The 16,669-nt window shown below is 33.8% G+C and overlaps 1 protein-coding gene across 3 annotated transcripts in view; it reads left to right on the forward strand.

Annotated features, from left to right (window-relative positions):
* Positions 1-16,669, forward strand: part of Ascc3 (activating signal cointegrator 1 complex subunit 3) — a 246,784-nt gene that overhangs the window by 56,582 nt on the left and 173,533 nt on the right. For all 3 annotated transcript variants that reach the window (XM_090338378.1, XM_090338376.1, XM_090338377.1), the window contains 2 exons: positions 3,167-3,367; positions 3,787-3,927. In XM_090338378.1, the coding sequence (XP_090194504.1) occupies positions 3,167-3,367; positions 3,787-3,927 (342 nt within the window). The remainder of the gene's footprint in view (positions 1-3,166; positions 3,368-3,786; positions 3,928-16,669) is intronic.

Genomic DNA, 16,669 nt, shown 5'->3' on the forward strand with positions numbered 1-16,669 from the left:
CTTTCATGATTGTACAACTACCATTCAGTCATTCCAGGTACTTTGTGTGTGTGAACGTGTGTGTGTGGTGTGTATGTTAATAGAATCACACTATTGTAGTCCAGTCTGGCCCCCATCTTATTGATTTTGACTTCCATATATGAGGATTACTGACATGTTTCACCAAGCCTTGAATGCAGGCTTGACTGCCTTTGGTTTTTATTTTCTCTAGTAGTCTATATCTTCTACCAAACATAGAAGTGGGAAGGGAACCTTTTCTCTGCCAAGGGCTGTGTATAACATAACATCTTTATAACATCATTCAGCCACACAGAATTATCCATACAAATAATCAGCCACAGACATCCAACAAGAAGCATACATGTCTGCTGCATCAAGTACCAGAGGATGATACGAGCCTTGTACAGGCTACAGGCTAGATTTCCCCTCTGTGACCTAAACTAACATTCATAGTTTATTATTCCTCCTAGATTTATAGAACATAGTTTATATCTTAATTAGAATAGATATTAAAGTAATATGATATAACTATAACATATCTTTTTCTCTTTTAATTATAACCTAATCCATTGTCAGAATAATCTTATAGTAAAAATTTTGTATTTCCACAAAACTGAATGTAGTTTAGTGTCATAAATTCATACATTATATCATCAAGTGACTTTTAATTGAATATTATATGTATGTGTATAAAGCATATATATATATATAGCATAAGTATATGTAGATGTAGATTCCTAACCTTGGAGAACAAAAGCATAATTTTTCTTTTTGAAAAAGAACTAAACCTTAAGTCCCATTTGGCAAGCGGGGTTGTAACAAAAGTGTCAACACTTTCTAAGTTGAAAGTGTGTGATATATACACACACACACATACACATACATATACCCACATATATATGTACATGTGTATATCTATATACTATATATATAGGTGTTTTCTAGCATGCATTTTTTGTTAAAAAGATGTAGTATTTATAAAACAAAAAAGCAAAAAGAAAGCTGAATATAAATTTTTTCCCTGATCTGTCACATATTTTGATTAAATTGAGTTTATTATTTTAAGGAGGATATTATATATGAGGTACATTTCTTTTTAAGATTTTCCCTCTTGTTTAGTTAAAATTCTTTTTGCAAGTAGTGAGCATAAAATCATTCAATAAAAATTTATTTAGCAGTCTATTACGTTCCTGACAATTGATTGGGCACTTTGGCAATACAAAGAGTAATAAAACAAAGTCTTTGGTTTCAATCCAGTGGGCCAAATATAAAGAAATTATCTCAGTATTTATGGTTGGAGGTTGCAGTGATAATGTTGTTTGAATGTCTACTGGCTTTAAATTCAGCAAACAAGCTGAATATGAAGCCCATGATTAGTACCATCAAGAAAAACTGGTGAAAAATTTAAAGGTAAAATTGTCATATAGTAAATGTATATATTCAAGGTGATTACCTGATAACTCTAAAAGGTGTGAAACCACCACCAAAGTTAACACAGTGACATCCAACTATTACTTCCCCAAAGGACCATTTTGCCCTTTTGCAGTCTCTTCGATTCTTCCCTTTGCCTACTAGTCCCCATTCCTACGCATCACACAATCTGAAATCTTTTGTTCCTTAGACTATTTGCTATATTCTACATTTGTAAATTAATGCAGCTATTCAGTATATATTCTACTTTAGTCTTCCTTCATTCATCATAATTATTTTGAAGTATATCTGTGTTGATAAATGTCTCAACAATTAATTTCTTTTTGCTGCTTGGTGTTCCGTCATATTGGTATACATTTTGTTTCTCCATTCCTTTGTAAATAGATATTTTCATCCTGGTTTCCACTGTATAGTTGCTGTGAACATTTGTGTACAGGTTTTTGTATGTATTTCTACTTCATTTTCTTTTGGGTTAATGCTGGATATGGTTGGATCTTACATTGGGTCTTTTTTTTTTTTGCAGTCCTGGGGCTTGAACTCAGGGCCTGGGCACTATGCTCAGACACTTTTTGCTTAAGGCTAGTGCTCTGCAACTTGAGCTACAGTGCCACTTCTGGCTTTTTCTGGGTATGTGGTACTGAGGAATTGAATCCAGGGCTTTGTGCGTGCTAGGTGAGCATTCAACTACTAGGCTACACTCCTGGCCCCCGTTGAGCCTTTTTAATTCATGAGTACATGCCTAAAATGCTTAAGGCCTTCATTTTATCCCCAGGGCTACTCCCCCAAACAGAAGATAGAATAGTACACCATAGGATTGTTGTGAGAGTTAAAGAATGAAATATTCTGAAAGTACTATGTGAATGCTCAAGTATTATATATATATGTATTTATATATAACCACTTCTGTTGGTAAATAAAGCTTTTTATCTGCTAAGGTATTGAAATTTTTTTCAAAACGTTGGAATCTTTTTGCCTTGGCCTTGCTAAGATTATAAGCACATACCACCATCTTTTCTTTCTTTCTTTCTTTCTTTCTTTCTTTCTTTCTTTCTTTCTTTCTTTCTTTCTTTCTTTCTTTCTTTCTTTCTTTCTTTCTTTCTTTCTTTCCAGTTGTCTTTGGTGTACCAAAGACACTAGAGAGGGCACCTCTCTAGTCTAAATCTAGCATGTCAAATGTCATTATGAATATAGCAAGTGAGTTTAATTTTTTTTTTTTTTTTTTTGCCACTCCTGAGCTTAAGCTCAGGGCCTGAACACTGTCCTTGTGCTTTCTCAAGGCTAGAGCTCTACCACTTGAGCCTCAGCACCACTTCTGGTGGTGTATGTGGTACCTAGGAATCAAACCCAGGTCTTCGTGCATGCTAGGCAAGCACTCTACCACTAGGCCAAACTCCCGGCCATGACTTTAAATTTTAAAAGATTTGTTTTATTTTCATGTTAATTTATCATTATTTTATACATAAGAATTATATATGTAGATGTAGATATAATCTTACGTTTTTCATAATTAGTTATAATTTACAAATGCATTAGGAATTAGACCAGAGTTGTAGTTGTTTTTCAGCTGCACATACTTTAATTAAAATATTGGACACATTGGAAGACAGGACAGATTAGTCTCTTTTTTTAATGAAAGGGAGTTAATGTTCATATTCTGTGTTTTTGTATGAGTCCTGCACATTATTTCACATTAGTATTCTCATTTATAATGAATTGTGGTATTTTCTTTCTTTAGATTGGACAGTTAGCTTTTAAAGGGATGAAGAGACTCAATAGAATCCAGTCAATTGTGTTTGAAACTGCCTACAACACCAACGAGAACATGCTGATTTGTGCCCCTACTGGAGCTGGGAAGACCAACATTGCAATGTTGACAGTCTTGCATGAAATTCGCCAACATTTCCAACAAGGTGTTATCAAAAAAAATGAATTTAAGGTGGGAAAATATCAGAATAGAAAACAGCTTTTTAAAGTGTAAGAATTAGAGTGACCTTGTAGTTACATGAAATCTGGAAATTCCTAAGTACTTAAAGTCATGTAAGTAATGCTATTTCATTACTATTGAGATGGTCCCAATTTGCTGGGAAAATCATATCACCCACAAAAAAAGGTGTGGAATCCAGTTAACTTTGAAGTCACTTCACAGTGATAAGATTATGTAAACAAATTCGATTGTCTTTTGAATAGCTACACACTTACCTAAAAAGATGAGTACTGTCCAGGTATCAGTATTAACAATCACAGGAAGTATCTAGAACCATACTTCACAATAAATTATGACTTTTACTGGTTATTTTGAACCAAATAACATTGTAGTTTTTGCTCATTCATCAAACCAGTATTTCTTTGGCACAGATTGTGTATGTTGCTCCAATGAAAGCCTTGGCAGCTGAAATGACAAATTACTTCAGCAAACGTCTAGAGCCACTGGGCATTGTGGTGAAAGAATTGACTGGTGATATGCAGTTGTCAAAAAATGAAATTTTACGAACTCAGGTATGTTATTTATGTAGTTATTTTGTTGAATATTTTAGTTTCTTACAGGTAACTATGACTGTACAGGTAACTATTAGGCTGTTACATCTTAAAGAAGTATAATCCTTAAAGAAGTATAATATAATACTAACAATGTAGTGATCATTTTTATTTGTAGCTATATTACCTCTTTACTATAAAGTTTTACTGGTACTTTTATGTTACCTTTTGTGACTTCTATGATGCTTGCTGTATTTTGAATAATTTTAGGATCCAAACATATATTTTAAATCTGTTGACAGTCAATATTGTTTTAAAATAGCAGGTCATAGGAATAAAGATGGTAGTTGAAGAGCCAGCTCCATTGGCACATGCCTGTCATCCTAGCTACTCAGAAGGCTGAGATTTGAAGCTTGCAGTTCAAATCCACCCTGGGTACAAAAGTTCCATGAGAGTCTTATCTCAAGTTAACCAGGGCCCGGAGTTTGGCCTAGTGATAGAGTGCTTGCCTAGCATGCACGAAGACTCGGGTTCGATTCCTTGGTACCACATACATAGAAAAAAGATGGATGTGCTGCTGTGGCTCCAGTGGTAGAGATCTAGCCTTGAGAAAGCCCAACGACAGTGCTCAAGCCCCAGAACTGGCAAAATGAATAAATAAAAATAAAAACAAAAATGGTAAACAAATATTAATGGAGTAATTCATAAGAATTTGATTTGGAAATTGATACAACTTTTGTAATAATGATCATTGATTTAAATGTGATGAGAAAGTCAACTGCTGTGTGTGTGTGTGTGTGTGTGTGTGTGTGTGTGTGTGTGAGAGTGTGTGAGAGTGTGTGAGAGTGTGTGAGAGTGAGATGGGGCTTGAACTCTGGGCCTGGGCACTGTGTGTGTGTGTGTGTGTGTGTGTGTGTGTGTGTGTGTGTGTGTGTGTGTGTGTGTGTGTGTGTGTGTGTGATGGGGCTTGAACTCCAGGCCTGGGCACTGTTTTTGAGTTCTTCAGCTCAAGGCTACCCCCCTACCCTCAAGCCAAGCCCTACTTCCTATTTTCTAGAGATTAATTGGAGATAAGAGTCCTTTTTTACTTGGGTTGGCTTTGAACCTTGATCTTCAGATCTCAGCTTCCTGAGTAGCTAGATTACAGGCATGAGCCACTGTGGCTGGCTAGTGAACTGCTTTTCTAGAAAAAGTCCCACTAACTTAGTACCTAAAGGCAACAACAGTCTTAAGTGTCACAGTTTTGGAGTTTAGAAGTCTACTTTTGTAGTATTGACATGGTATTTCTTCTGGAGATCTTGTTTCTTAGCTGCTAATGCCTGATGTTAGTCCATGGCTTCTGTACTAAATCCCTGCTTTTTCTGCAATTCCTTCACAACAAATTTGCTTTCCTTTGTGTGTGTGTGTGTGTGTGTGTGTGTGTGTGTGTGTGTGTGTGTGTCTCTTTCCCCTTATTTTCTTTTAAGGTTACTAGTTATTAGATGTTTGATCCACCCTAATCAGGATGATTAAGATAAGAACCTTAACCTAATTTAAAGCCTTACCATTACTTAAATGCAAGAGCTCCTTTTCAAAATAAAGACACACAGGCTGGTTGTTTGTAAACCCCGTCTCCACAGTCTCCACAATTGATATGTTGAAACAATATAATATTATTCAGAAGTATGATTTTTAACAGTAATTTTAGGTTAGATTAGATAAGAAGATTAGGGTCTTTGTGATGGAATGATATTATTAGAAAAAGCAGGTGATATCGTCCTCCCTATCACACTTTCTATGTCTTTTTCTCGTCCTTTCTCCATTATTTCTTTGTCATCCTCTGCAGCTCATCCTACTACTGAGAACCGTCCTTGTCAGCAAACAGTAAGAAGGTGGCTACATAGAAGCAATAAAGCCCAAAAGCATGAGATATTAAATGCTTGCACTATGATACTCTATCTCTCAGCCTCTCTGTGTGAGAAATATATGAAATATGTCTTATTTAAGCCTACCATGACATGATATTTTGCAGTAGTAGCAGCCAGATCTGGCATAAGATGAGCATAATTATACAGTTTTGGGCTGGACATGTCTTTCAGGAAAAGAGCATTGTTCAGTTATGTCAGGTTATCTGGAACATAGTAAAGATGGAAAGTCAGGCTTCAATTAAATATATTTTAGCATTAATAAGAACATAGTGCCTATAATCTACTCTTACATTAATTTTGCTAGTTATTCTCAAGTTTTCCTTTCATAGGTCTTATTAAAAAAATCAGATCATAGGATTTACATATATAAGCATGTTCATTGCAGGATTTATTTTTAATATAACAAAAAGATTAGGGAGAAATTAGATTTCAGTAAATAGAAGTTCATATTATCACTTGTTCTGTCATTAGTAAAATTATAAATATTATAATACAGAAGCATTCACTTTTTCTTTTACTACTAGTATATTCAGGAAGTATATTGTAAAATATAACTTGCCTTGAAAACTTATTGCAAACATATGTATCTTTTCTCACAGAATCTTCATAGAATCTTATTTGGAATTTATTCTTCTCAAAAATCATTAGTTATATTTATTACAATTAAGTGCAAAATGTCCCTTCCCTTTCTTTCATTAATTATTTTTGTGCTGATACAGGGACTTGAACTGAAGTCCTTGATGCTGTCCCTTAGCCTTTCTTCCTTTCCTACTTCTCTCCTTCCCTCCTTCCCTCCTTCTCTCCTTCCCTCCTCCCCCCTCTCTTTCTTTTTTTGCCAGTACTGGGGCTTCCACTCAGGGCCTGAGTATTGTCCTTGGGCTTTCTCAAAGCTTGTGGTCTATCTGCCACTTGAGCCACAGCACTACTTCCAGCTTTTTCTATGTATATGGTACCAAGGAATGGAACCCAGGTCTTTGTGCATGCTAGACAAGCATTCTACCTCCAGGCCAAACTCCCAGTCCCCTTTCATGAATTTCTTAAAGTACTAGCCTGGGCAGAAAAGTCTACAAAACTCTTACTTCCAATTAACCACTAAGACAACTGGAAATGGAACTGTGGCTTATGTGTTATGAGTTGAGCAAGAAAATGTGAGTTAAGTCTCAATACTGGACAGAAAGAGACAAACAGGCAGATAGGCACAGAGAATTAAAATTGGAACTTAACAGAGTATCTTTATTCAGAATAAAATTTTATAGAATTGAAACAATTCTAGAATAATGGAGATTGAACTTATATTATCTAAAGAAATGCTATTTACATCGTATATGGGGAATCCTAGGAAAGATAAGGAAGTAAAGATAGTTTATTCCCCTTCCCCTTTTATTGCTGGCAAATCTAACAGTAAACATGTTTTTGTTAATAGTAAATTACTGTAACATGAACACTTCTGCTCCATGTCCACTGTCCTGCGGCATCCCTCTACTTACTCCACCTCAACAACATTAAGACATTAATTGGGAAAGTTGAAAAACATACTACCAGTTGTTGGTCTCATTGGTGGCAGCTCTTGAAATGTGGCCTAATGTGTGGAGAATTTCCTGAAATGAATTCAGAGAGTCCTACAACATTTGAATTTGCTTTTTATAAGAATGTTATCATATTGCTTTCTTTTAGTTCTAAGAATACAGTAGAGCTTTTCTACAAGTATGCAGTAGAGTTTTTCCAGAGAATACACAGGGAATGAAAGCTTTGTATTCTTACATTGTTTAAAATTAAATAAACGTGCAAACGAGTTCTAACCAAAATGTTTTGAGACCAGCCCTATAAAGAGAAGCTCCTTACCTTGTAATGTAGACACACTGGAATCTGCAGACACATGGCTCCAATGGACCCACCATTGAAGAAAAATCACATATGCTCAGTTTTCTGTAGTATTCAGTGCTATGCTGCAGATGCATGATTCATTTTTCCCATAAAATCTTCTAATTTCTGCTAAACATATGCTGCCTTTTCAACAGACCTGAAATTTTCACTTTATCATTTAAATTAAGCATATTAACTTTTGCCTTCCTCTGGGGCACCATTTGTTTTGTGGGAGGCATAATTTTACAAAATTAAGGACAGGCAAACATTCAGTAGATCTCACAATGATTTATACACAACTGATGGTAATACAGGGCTGACTAAGAGCTTCTCCATATCAACTGAGCTTGTAATATGTGTGCAGGAATTACAAATTTTTTTCTTTTGAAATTTCTTTTGAAGTTAGGTTAAATCATGTGTAATAATCAAAAAATAAAGCAGGCCTAATGTGTGCAATATTGGACTCTATAAAATTCAATCTGATTTTTAACTTATTTCCAAACTTCTCAATATAAACAATGGTCCATTTTTTACTTTTTCTCAAATTACATTAATTAGTAAAATAACATTATTCTGAAATGAACATTGTTATTAGTAAGTTTCTTCATGCATTTTCTCCTTTTCATATTACTTTTCTTTTTCCATTGACGTTTGTCCAGGTCTTAACCTATTATCTAAACCCTCTGTGTATACTTTAGTTTTAACTTGCCTATATGGTATCCTATATCACTGTGCATTTATAGTAATAAAATAACACCTCGGGCACAAAGTCTTTTCTCTGATTGTTATGTAGACCTATAAAGCATGATCACTATCAAATAAAATTTTTATTGCCGAATGTTACAAAGAGAATGGGAGAATGTTTATGTGAAAACAAGTAAAATGATTCTGGATGTCAGGATCCAGTTACCTACACCCATTCTGAATGAACATATATTTCCATCTTTAACCTCACAAAACCCTATTGGGTTATGTCTTTATTTTACTAATTCAGAAAGCCTAAAACTTACCAAAAGTCTTTGTGTTTATAAGCATTTTTTAAAGTTAATTAATGTCTTTTTTTCTTGCTTATATTTTGTTAGATATATTCTATCTACTTTGTCATTGTTTGTTGATTCTGCGAAGGCGGAGTACTTGTGTTAGAACTCTGTAAGCATTTATAAATTGAGTCTCATGCTTGCTCCTTATTTTCTTCTGGTGTATCCCTAATACCAGTTAATTTTGGTAGAACTGAAACTGTGTTTACTGACCTTGTACCTTGCCCTTCTGTTCATTCTCATGTATTTTCACAAGTTAATAGACTGCTGCTGTTACAGCTTTTGAGATTGAACCATATAGAATAGAAAGCAGAAATAATTGCAAACATAGAAATAAATATACTCAGCTTTTGTTGTTGAAGTTTGAATTTCCTGCCCTCCATACTTTTTACAGCTGCTAATTTTGAAGAGCTCTTAAGTATTTGTCCTCATTAATTTAAAAATTAAAAATTTAATTAAAATTAAACGTAATCTTGAATTTAATTTTTCACTTATTTTCCCCTAATTTTCTCAGTTTGAGTAGTGTATCTTTTAAAATTTTAAATATGGAGGGCAAATAAATCTCCTTTGTAAATTTTCTGTCATGCTACTCTGATCATATTATTCTCTTGCTCATAAAGTTTCATTGGTTCTTTATTGCTTGTTGAATTAAGTCAAGCTATTTAGTTTATTAAGAATCTTGTATAAATTAAGTATAACAGGAGGAGAAAGGTTTCATTTTGTAGTTCACTATGGACTTGGTAGGTCTAGCAGCAATTATGATTTTTTTGAGGTTTGAATGTAAAGTTTACTTTTACAAGATTGATTATTTACTCCTAAAGTTTACTGTCAGAAGAAAATAGTCATATAGACAAAAATATCTTCTTGGTATTCAGCTAAAAGACAATGTTTGGGAACTTTGAAAAACTCTTGTTTTTCTTTAATTAAATTTCCATTTAAGCCACATACTTGTGGTTTATACCTGTAATCCTAGCTACTCAGAAGGTTGAGATCTGAGGATCGTGGTTCAAAGCCATCCCACACAGGAAAATCTGTGACTCTTATCTCTAATTAATTGGAAGTGGGGTTGTGGCTGAAGAGGTAGAGCCTGTACAGGTCAAGCTGGAGGACCAATAACAAAAAAAACCTAAATCATACAAACAACAATAACAAAAAGGTTCTATCTTATTTTTCCATTTTTATTCTATATCAAGCATTAATTTCAGACTTTTCACCCAACTGCACCTCTTATGAAGAATGTTAATATTCACTATGTTTCTTCATACTTTCATTGAATCTTAGGGAAAATACCAGTTAAATGCTTTAAAGATCTCTGTTGCCTTGACAGTAGTACCATGTCCAAGCAAAGCATTTGCTCTCTAAGTTCCAGTATTGTTTGTTATCTTAGCTTTTGTTTGTTGGTTTGTTTCTGGCTTTCTGTTTTTGGTTGGCGATATAGAGGGACATTATTCTAATTTCTCATGTCTCAGAAACACAGCTGTGGAAGATGTTTTGGAGGTCAAATAAAGGGGTGCTTGCTAGGCAGATGTTCTTCCTCTTGAGTAATGCCCTTCTCAAGATTTGTTTTCAATCAGAATAAATGACGATAACTATTTTTAATATCTTAATGATGTCTGGAATATTTAATTTTAAAAGTTTTGCACATGTATTTTGGTGGCATAAATTATCAGGAATTTATTAATGTAAACATTTTCTATTTTCATTTATGGTCTTATGTAATTAAGCATTTCATATAATAAACATGACGTTTTTATTTTTGAAGATATCGAAAATTTCAAAATAAAATCGGAAATATATAAGTTGTGATCTCTTAAGAGGTTTAGAAAGGCCTAATCATCACAAATTAGAAATTTATCACTTTATAATATCTTCTAATGAAATGTATCACTTAGGTAGGATAACCATTTTCATTATGGAAAACCTACTATTAACAAATAAGTCCCCCTGAGTTCTGTGTCCCCCACTCCTGCTTTCTTTTGTACTTGGTTTTGTTTTATATTTATTAGGTTTTATTCTAATATATGATTGCTTTCATATGGGTTTTAAGAAAAATAGTAACATAATCAAAATATTTGTTTATTTTAATTCCAGTATTGGGCCTTCAGTTCTAACTCTCATGCTTTTCTTTGCTCTTTTGCTCAAGACTTGTGCACAACCATTTAAAGTATGCTTTTACTTCTGTTTTTTTCCCCTCTGACTGATTAGAAATAAAAGTCTCATAGACATACTCAGATCTCAACCTGAGTAGGATTATAGGCATAAACTACAATGTGCCTTGTAGAAAAATTATGTTTAAATTAACTCACAGGACTTTTTGCAAAATTTATTGTATTAATGAAATAAACACAAGAAATCAATAGGAGAGAAAAAGAAATCAGTAGAACTGAATGTATTCTTTTCACCTTGTAAAAAACTACTGAGTCTTTGTTGGAAATATATATATATATATATACATTAAATATATACATTTATAAAAGTAATCTACTTTTCTTTCATACAATGAAATGGAAATGAAAATGTCAGGTATCATTCTCAGCCTAGATCTTCTAGTTGCTTATAAATTTCTAAAGAATCTTACCAGTAAATTATAAGACAGATGCTTACTACCAGATATGAATACCATGTTGAAAAAAATATTTATTTTGTCCTTGGAAGTATGACACGGATTAAAATGTAGCAAGAAGGCTATCACTGTGGTTTTTCGTAACTGAAAGCACTTAAACTGAGTTGTTTTTCTTTGCTTTTCAGCTGGTTGGTGAAAGCTGCAAAAAATGTAAATTTTTGAAAGGCTAATTATTGTTACTAAGTAGTAGGTCTCAGTATTTAGCTCTCCTTTGTATCTGTGTTATCTTATTGCTATTAAAATTCAACCTATAAAAACCAGTTTGACATATAAGGAAAGGTTTTGACAATTAATGACCTAGAAAAGATGAAGATGCCAAATAGCTTTAATATTCTTCCACTATATTACCAAATCACATAGAATTTTTGTGTTAGAAAATAATTTTGTGGGTCTCATATTCCTTAATAATTTGGTTGTAATTATTTTACCTTGAGTAAGAAAGTTAGTAAAAGAGAAGTGAAGTATTAGCCATGTGAGACTATTTTTTGCAGTATGCTTGTCTATCACCTCATCCCAGAAAATTTCAATGTGATTAACTGTATTCAGATAAAATATAATCAGTCAATAAAAAATTCCTCTTGACTTTAACTTTTAAATATTTCCCCCAAATCATTTATGTCCTTCCACCCTTAGTATCATCCCTTTTCTTACCATGTTTAATTCAGTAATTTCCTCACTGGAGTACCAGCAGTCAGTCTGTTTCTCTAATACTTTCTCAACTTATGGCCAGAAAGGTAATATAACCATCTTCACCTCTCTTCCCTTCCATATTCTATCTTATCAAGAGCAATATTAAATAAGCATACACAATAACTATTCAGTCTTCCAAGTAAGTAGTGAAAAAAATCAAGTTACTGAAGATCAGGGTGTTCTGCCCCTTCACCTTAAATTTACAGGAAGTGCTTAAAGCATTCCTATGTTGCAGCATACCCATCAGTCTGAAATTTTTCCTATGTCTTCTCCTATCTGTTCTTTGTACACATTCTTGTAACAGTTTTTCTCTGCATCTTCTAATTAATTTCCTTCTGTTCTTTAGATTTTATCTAATGTCATTTTCTCATTAACACTATGTAATACTACACAGATTGCCCTAAGCTGCTTATCAGAAATAGAAATTTATATTTTCTAGTTATTTGAGCCATGTCATTGCTACTTCACCTCACTACAGTGTAAGCCCTTTATGCCAGTGCTACCTGCCTTTGTTCTTCCTTATCACTCTTCCTTTTTTGCTTATTATTGTGCCAAACACAATAAATAGATGAGGAAAAGAAAAGCAAGAAGATCAAGATATGATGGTACTAATGATAGTGATGTTGACAAAACATAATTGACATTTACATATCATCTATTTCAAATGTTTCTTGTGTATCAGCATGTTTCATTTTCATGATAATTCTATAATATGTGAGGACTATTGTCTTTATCTTATATTGAAAAAAAACGATATCATTTGCAGAGTATTAGCAAATTCTATTCCTAGAAATATAGCTTGAATCCAAATTGATAGGATGCCACTCCTCTTACTTGGTCTAGAGGAAAGTAAGATAGATGGCCTTAGTTGTTGTCTTATGGAAAGTAAAGAAGTTAAAAGTTCTGGGAGGGGAGAGTAAGGACATGGTGATGGAAAATAGCATCATAAAAGTTTCTGAGTCTTCTCTTGGAGAAAAGCCTACCTATAGCTTTGCTTCTTCTTTAAAACATGAACATTTTAAGGTCTCTCAGCTTAGATCCAAAAGATGTCAGTAAGGCTTCACCTTTCATCACCAGTATTGATTCTAGGGTGAATAATATCTAGATCTTGGGCATATAAGTCCTCTGGTGCGAAGGGCTGGCCAGGGGGAATGTAATGCCTTTGCCTAGGGTTCATATATGGGTTCTTTCCTGCTATATACATTGAGAGTTTTCAGTCTGCTGAAAGTGTTCACCAGTAGAATGTAGAGGAAAGTACTTCTTGGGTTTCTGGAATGGAAATCCACTCGTGAAGATGTCTTTATATATATACATATTTTTTCAATTTTATTTTTTGCCTGTTCTGGGGCTAGAACTCAGGGCCTAGGCAGTGTCCGTGCACTTTCGTAAGGCTAACACTCTACCACTTAAGACACATCATCACTTCTGGTCTTCTCTGTGTAGCCATATTGAACCTAGGGCTTTGTGCATGCTAGACAAGCACTCTTACCACTAGACCATACTCCTGCCTTTAAAATAACAGTTTTAAACTTAGTAGTTACAATATAGAATATAAATTGAATATAAGTTTTTAAATACAGAAGCACATTCTTTTATTTTGTCATTGGGCAAGAATTATTAATACCAATACTATGTGATTAATAATTTTTACCTGCAAAGAATATATTTGATCAACAGTTTCTGAGTATGTTTCATGCCTTTTTGCTGTCTGGGGTGGGAGAAATATTAGTATTTAAGTAAACAATATGCCATAGTAAGAGCACAGAAAATATGAACATAGATATGACATAGGGGGGTATGACAAGGCAATGCTACTGGGGAGCTAGGGGTTAAGAAAGCCTTGACAATAAATTCAGAAGAGCATACAGAATTAACTAATTTTGTTTAAACAAAAGAGGTCATTCTTTGTTTGTTTACCTTTTTCACTTAATATCAGCCTGCAGAGATCAATTTTATTGCCTTCTAAAAAATCTCATGAATATAAATGCTTTTTTTCCTAGCTAGCACAGTGAAATTGTGAAAACAAGATTTGTAAAATTAAAGTTTGTGCATTTGCTATTTATTAAATATTGTCAAATTTACCATCCAGGATGGCTCTGGTAGTTATGCTAAATATCTCTATTAATGGAAGTATTTATGCAAATTGATGATAAATACGAAGCATAAAAATAGACTTCTTAAAATACAAACTTTTGAAACAAGAAATATTAACCATCATTAAAAATCAAGCAAAATACTAATTAAAACAAACTATTTAGCAAGATAAACTAATAGTTAAAGCTAATAAAAAGCAACCTTCAGAGGGCACAGCTTAGGCCCTCAACATTGCAAATAGTGTTGTAGAAATATTTCAGAAAGTCATCTACTTAAATGAATTCTGAAATATGTGATAAAAATGTATAGCAAACAAATGAAAGAGGAATATTAGAATCCTATGGTCCTGGAGATTTGTCAGATTAAGCCATTTTTTTTTTTTTACTTAAGTTGCAATATCAGAACTACTTGGGAAGCATTTTGTCCACTTTAAATCTGCTCCTTCTTGCATTCTTGCTCTTCCAGGAATTACATGACAGGAAAACAAAAAAAAAGAAAAAGTCTGTGTTAGTAGTATTAACCTAAGTATATGATAAGTAAAGTTTTATTGTTGATTTTTCACTAGTGTAATATAGAGCTTTAATGCTGCCTCTTAAAAAAATGCCTCTTGCCTCATCAAGAATTATGTAATGAGATATGGCTGATATACTTGTGTTACATTTGTGTAATTTTTTTTTTTTTGCCAGTTGTGGGGCTTGAACTCAGGGCCTGAGCACTGACTTTGGACTTTTGTCAAGGCTAGTGCTCTACCACTTGAGCCACAGCACCACTTCCAGCTTTTTTCTATGTATGTGGTACCCGAAGAATTAAACCCAGGTCCTGTGCATGCTAGGCAAGCACTCTACCACTAGGCCAAACTCCCAGCCATTTGTGTAAATTTTTTTGAAAAGATAACCATATACATTTAGTTTTGTTTTGTATTTTTTTTCTCATCTGGAAGGATGTATTACACAGAGTTTACTTTAGTGGAGAACAAAAAGTGGTAGAAGAGAATGAATTTATTTTACATCTTTGCCAATAATTTGATGTTTTACATCATCGTGCTTTTTTTAAAATTTGTTTTTCCAGTCCTCAAGCTTGAACTCCCTGGGCCTGGGCGTTCCTTTTACTGAATTCTAGAACTCTACCACTAGAGCCCAGCACCACTTCCTGTTTTTTCTGTAATTTTAAGTGGAGATAAGATTCTCTCAGACTTTCCTGCCAGGCTAGCTTCAAACCTCAGTCCTCAGATTTCAGCCTTCTGAGTAGTAAAGTTTGAGCTACCACCACCAGACATATCATGCATTTTTTTAAATCTCAAAAATAAGTAAAATTGCTTCTAAGACAGTAGCATTTAGATTTATGAGTAAGGTTTTATCCAAAAGGACTTTAAATGGATGTTTGTTTCATCTAGTCAGTTGTGTATTTGTTATGTTTGTGGAAGATGTTCTCATATTGTGTCACTCAACTGAGAATAATGTCCTGTAGAAGAATCTATTCTCAAACTTGATTTGTTTGTTCTGAATTTGTTCTGTATCTAAAATCATGCACTAGCATTTCTTTTTCAAATGGGTGTCAAGAAAGCTTAGATCCAGATTTTTTTTATACTTAACCACATATAGTAAGTTGACTAATTATTTGGGTATATTTGCTTTTCTCCTTAAAAAAAAGTCAAGTAGTTGTACAAATAAGTTGCCATTTAACAAAGAAGCTTATGAATGCACTGCATCTTGGTCAATGTCACCCCTTCATCATTCTTACAGATCTCTCCCTATCCTCACATGTTTTATAAGCTACTTCTAGCTTCAACCTATGAGAGAAAAGATGCAATCTTTGTTTCTCTGGGCCTGACTTATTTAATATAATTTTTTCAGGACTTTCCATTTCTTTACAGTTGGTACAATGTCATGCTTTCTGATTAATAAGTAAAGTTCCATTGTGTGCATGTACATCTTTTTTTCAGCCCATTGAGGAGCATCTGGTATGATTTCATACCTTGGCTATGTGCATAGTGCTACAATGAATGATCATTCATGTGATCCTGGCTTTACTGTATCATGTTTCATAACCTTTTTAAATACCATTTTCTAAACCCTCTTTGTAGTATAACTCAGTTTCTGGTTGGCTATTTTAAAAAAGAAAATAGATAATTTCTGCTTGATTTCTTTTTCAGTATTATGAGTTTGGTAGATTGTAGAAATTGCGGAAAAATGATTAATTTCACTGTCTCCATGTCATAGTCATACTTGTGCTGTGTGAGTGGTTTGGGCCCTGAGGTGACAGCAGCTGCACCATTGTATTTCCTACCAGTGTTCCATAAGAGAGTGTGTACAATTCTCTTTTTCTCCTTAAAATGTTAGCTTTTGAAGTTCTAGTTCTTTTGCTTTCTAACCCTATATGCCTGGGAACTCTGAGTGAGAGAGTTAAAAAAAAAAGCTCCTATTAGCAGGTTCTTCTGGAATCATGGTAACTTATGATTAAATGGGTCATATGTCTTGCTCCTTCTCATTATCATCATCATCATCATCATCATCTTCTTTCTCTTCTTCTGCTTCTGTTTCTTCTTTCCT

The sequence above is a fragment of the Megascapheus bottae genome, chromosome 8 (genome assembly GCF_031878675.1).
Source record: "Megascapheus bottae isolate mThoBot1 chromosome 8, mThoBot2.hap1, whole genome shotgun sequence".
Classification (NCBI taxonomy): domain Eukaryota; kingdom Metazoa; phylum Chordata; class Mammalia; order Rodentia; family Geomyidae; genus Megascapheus; species Megascapheus bottae.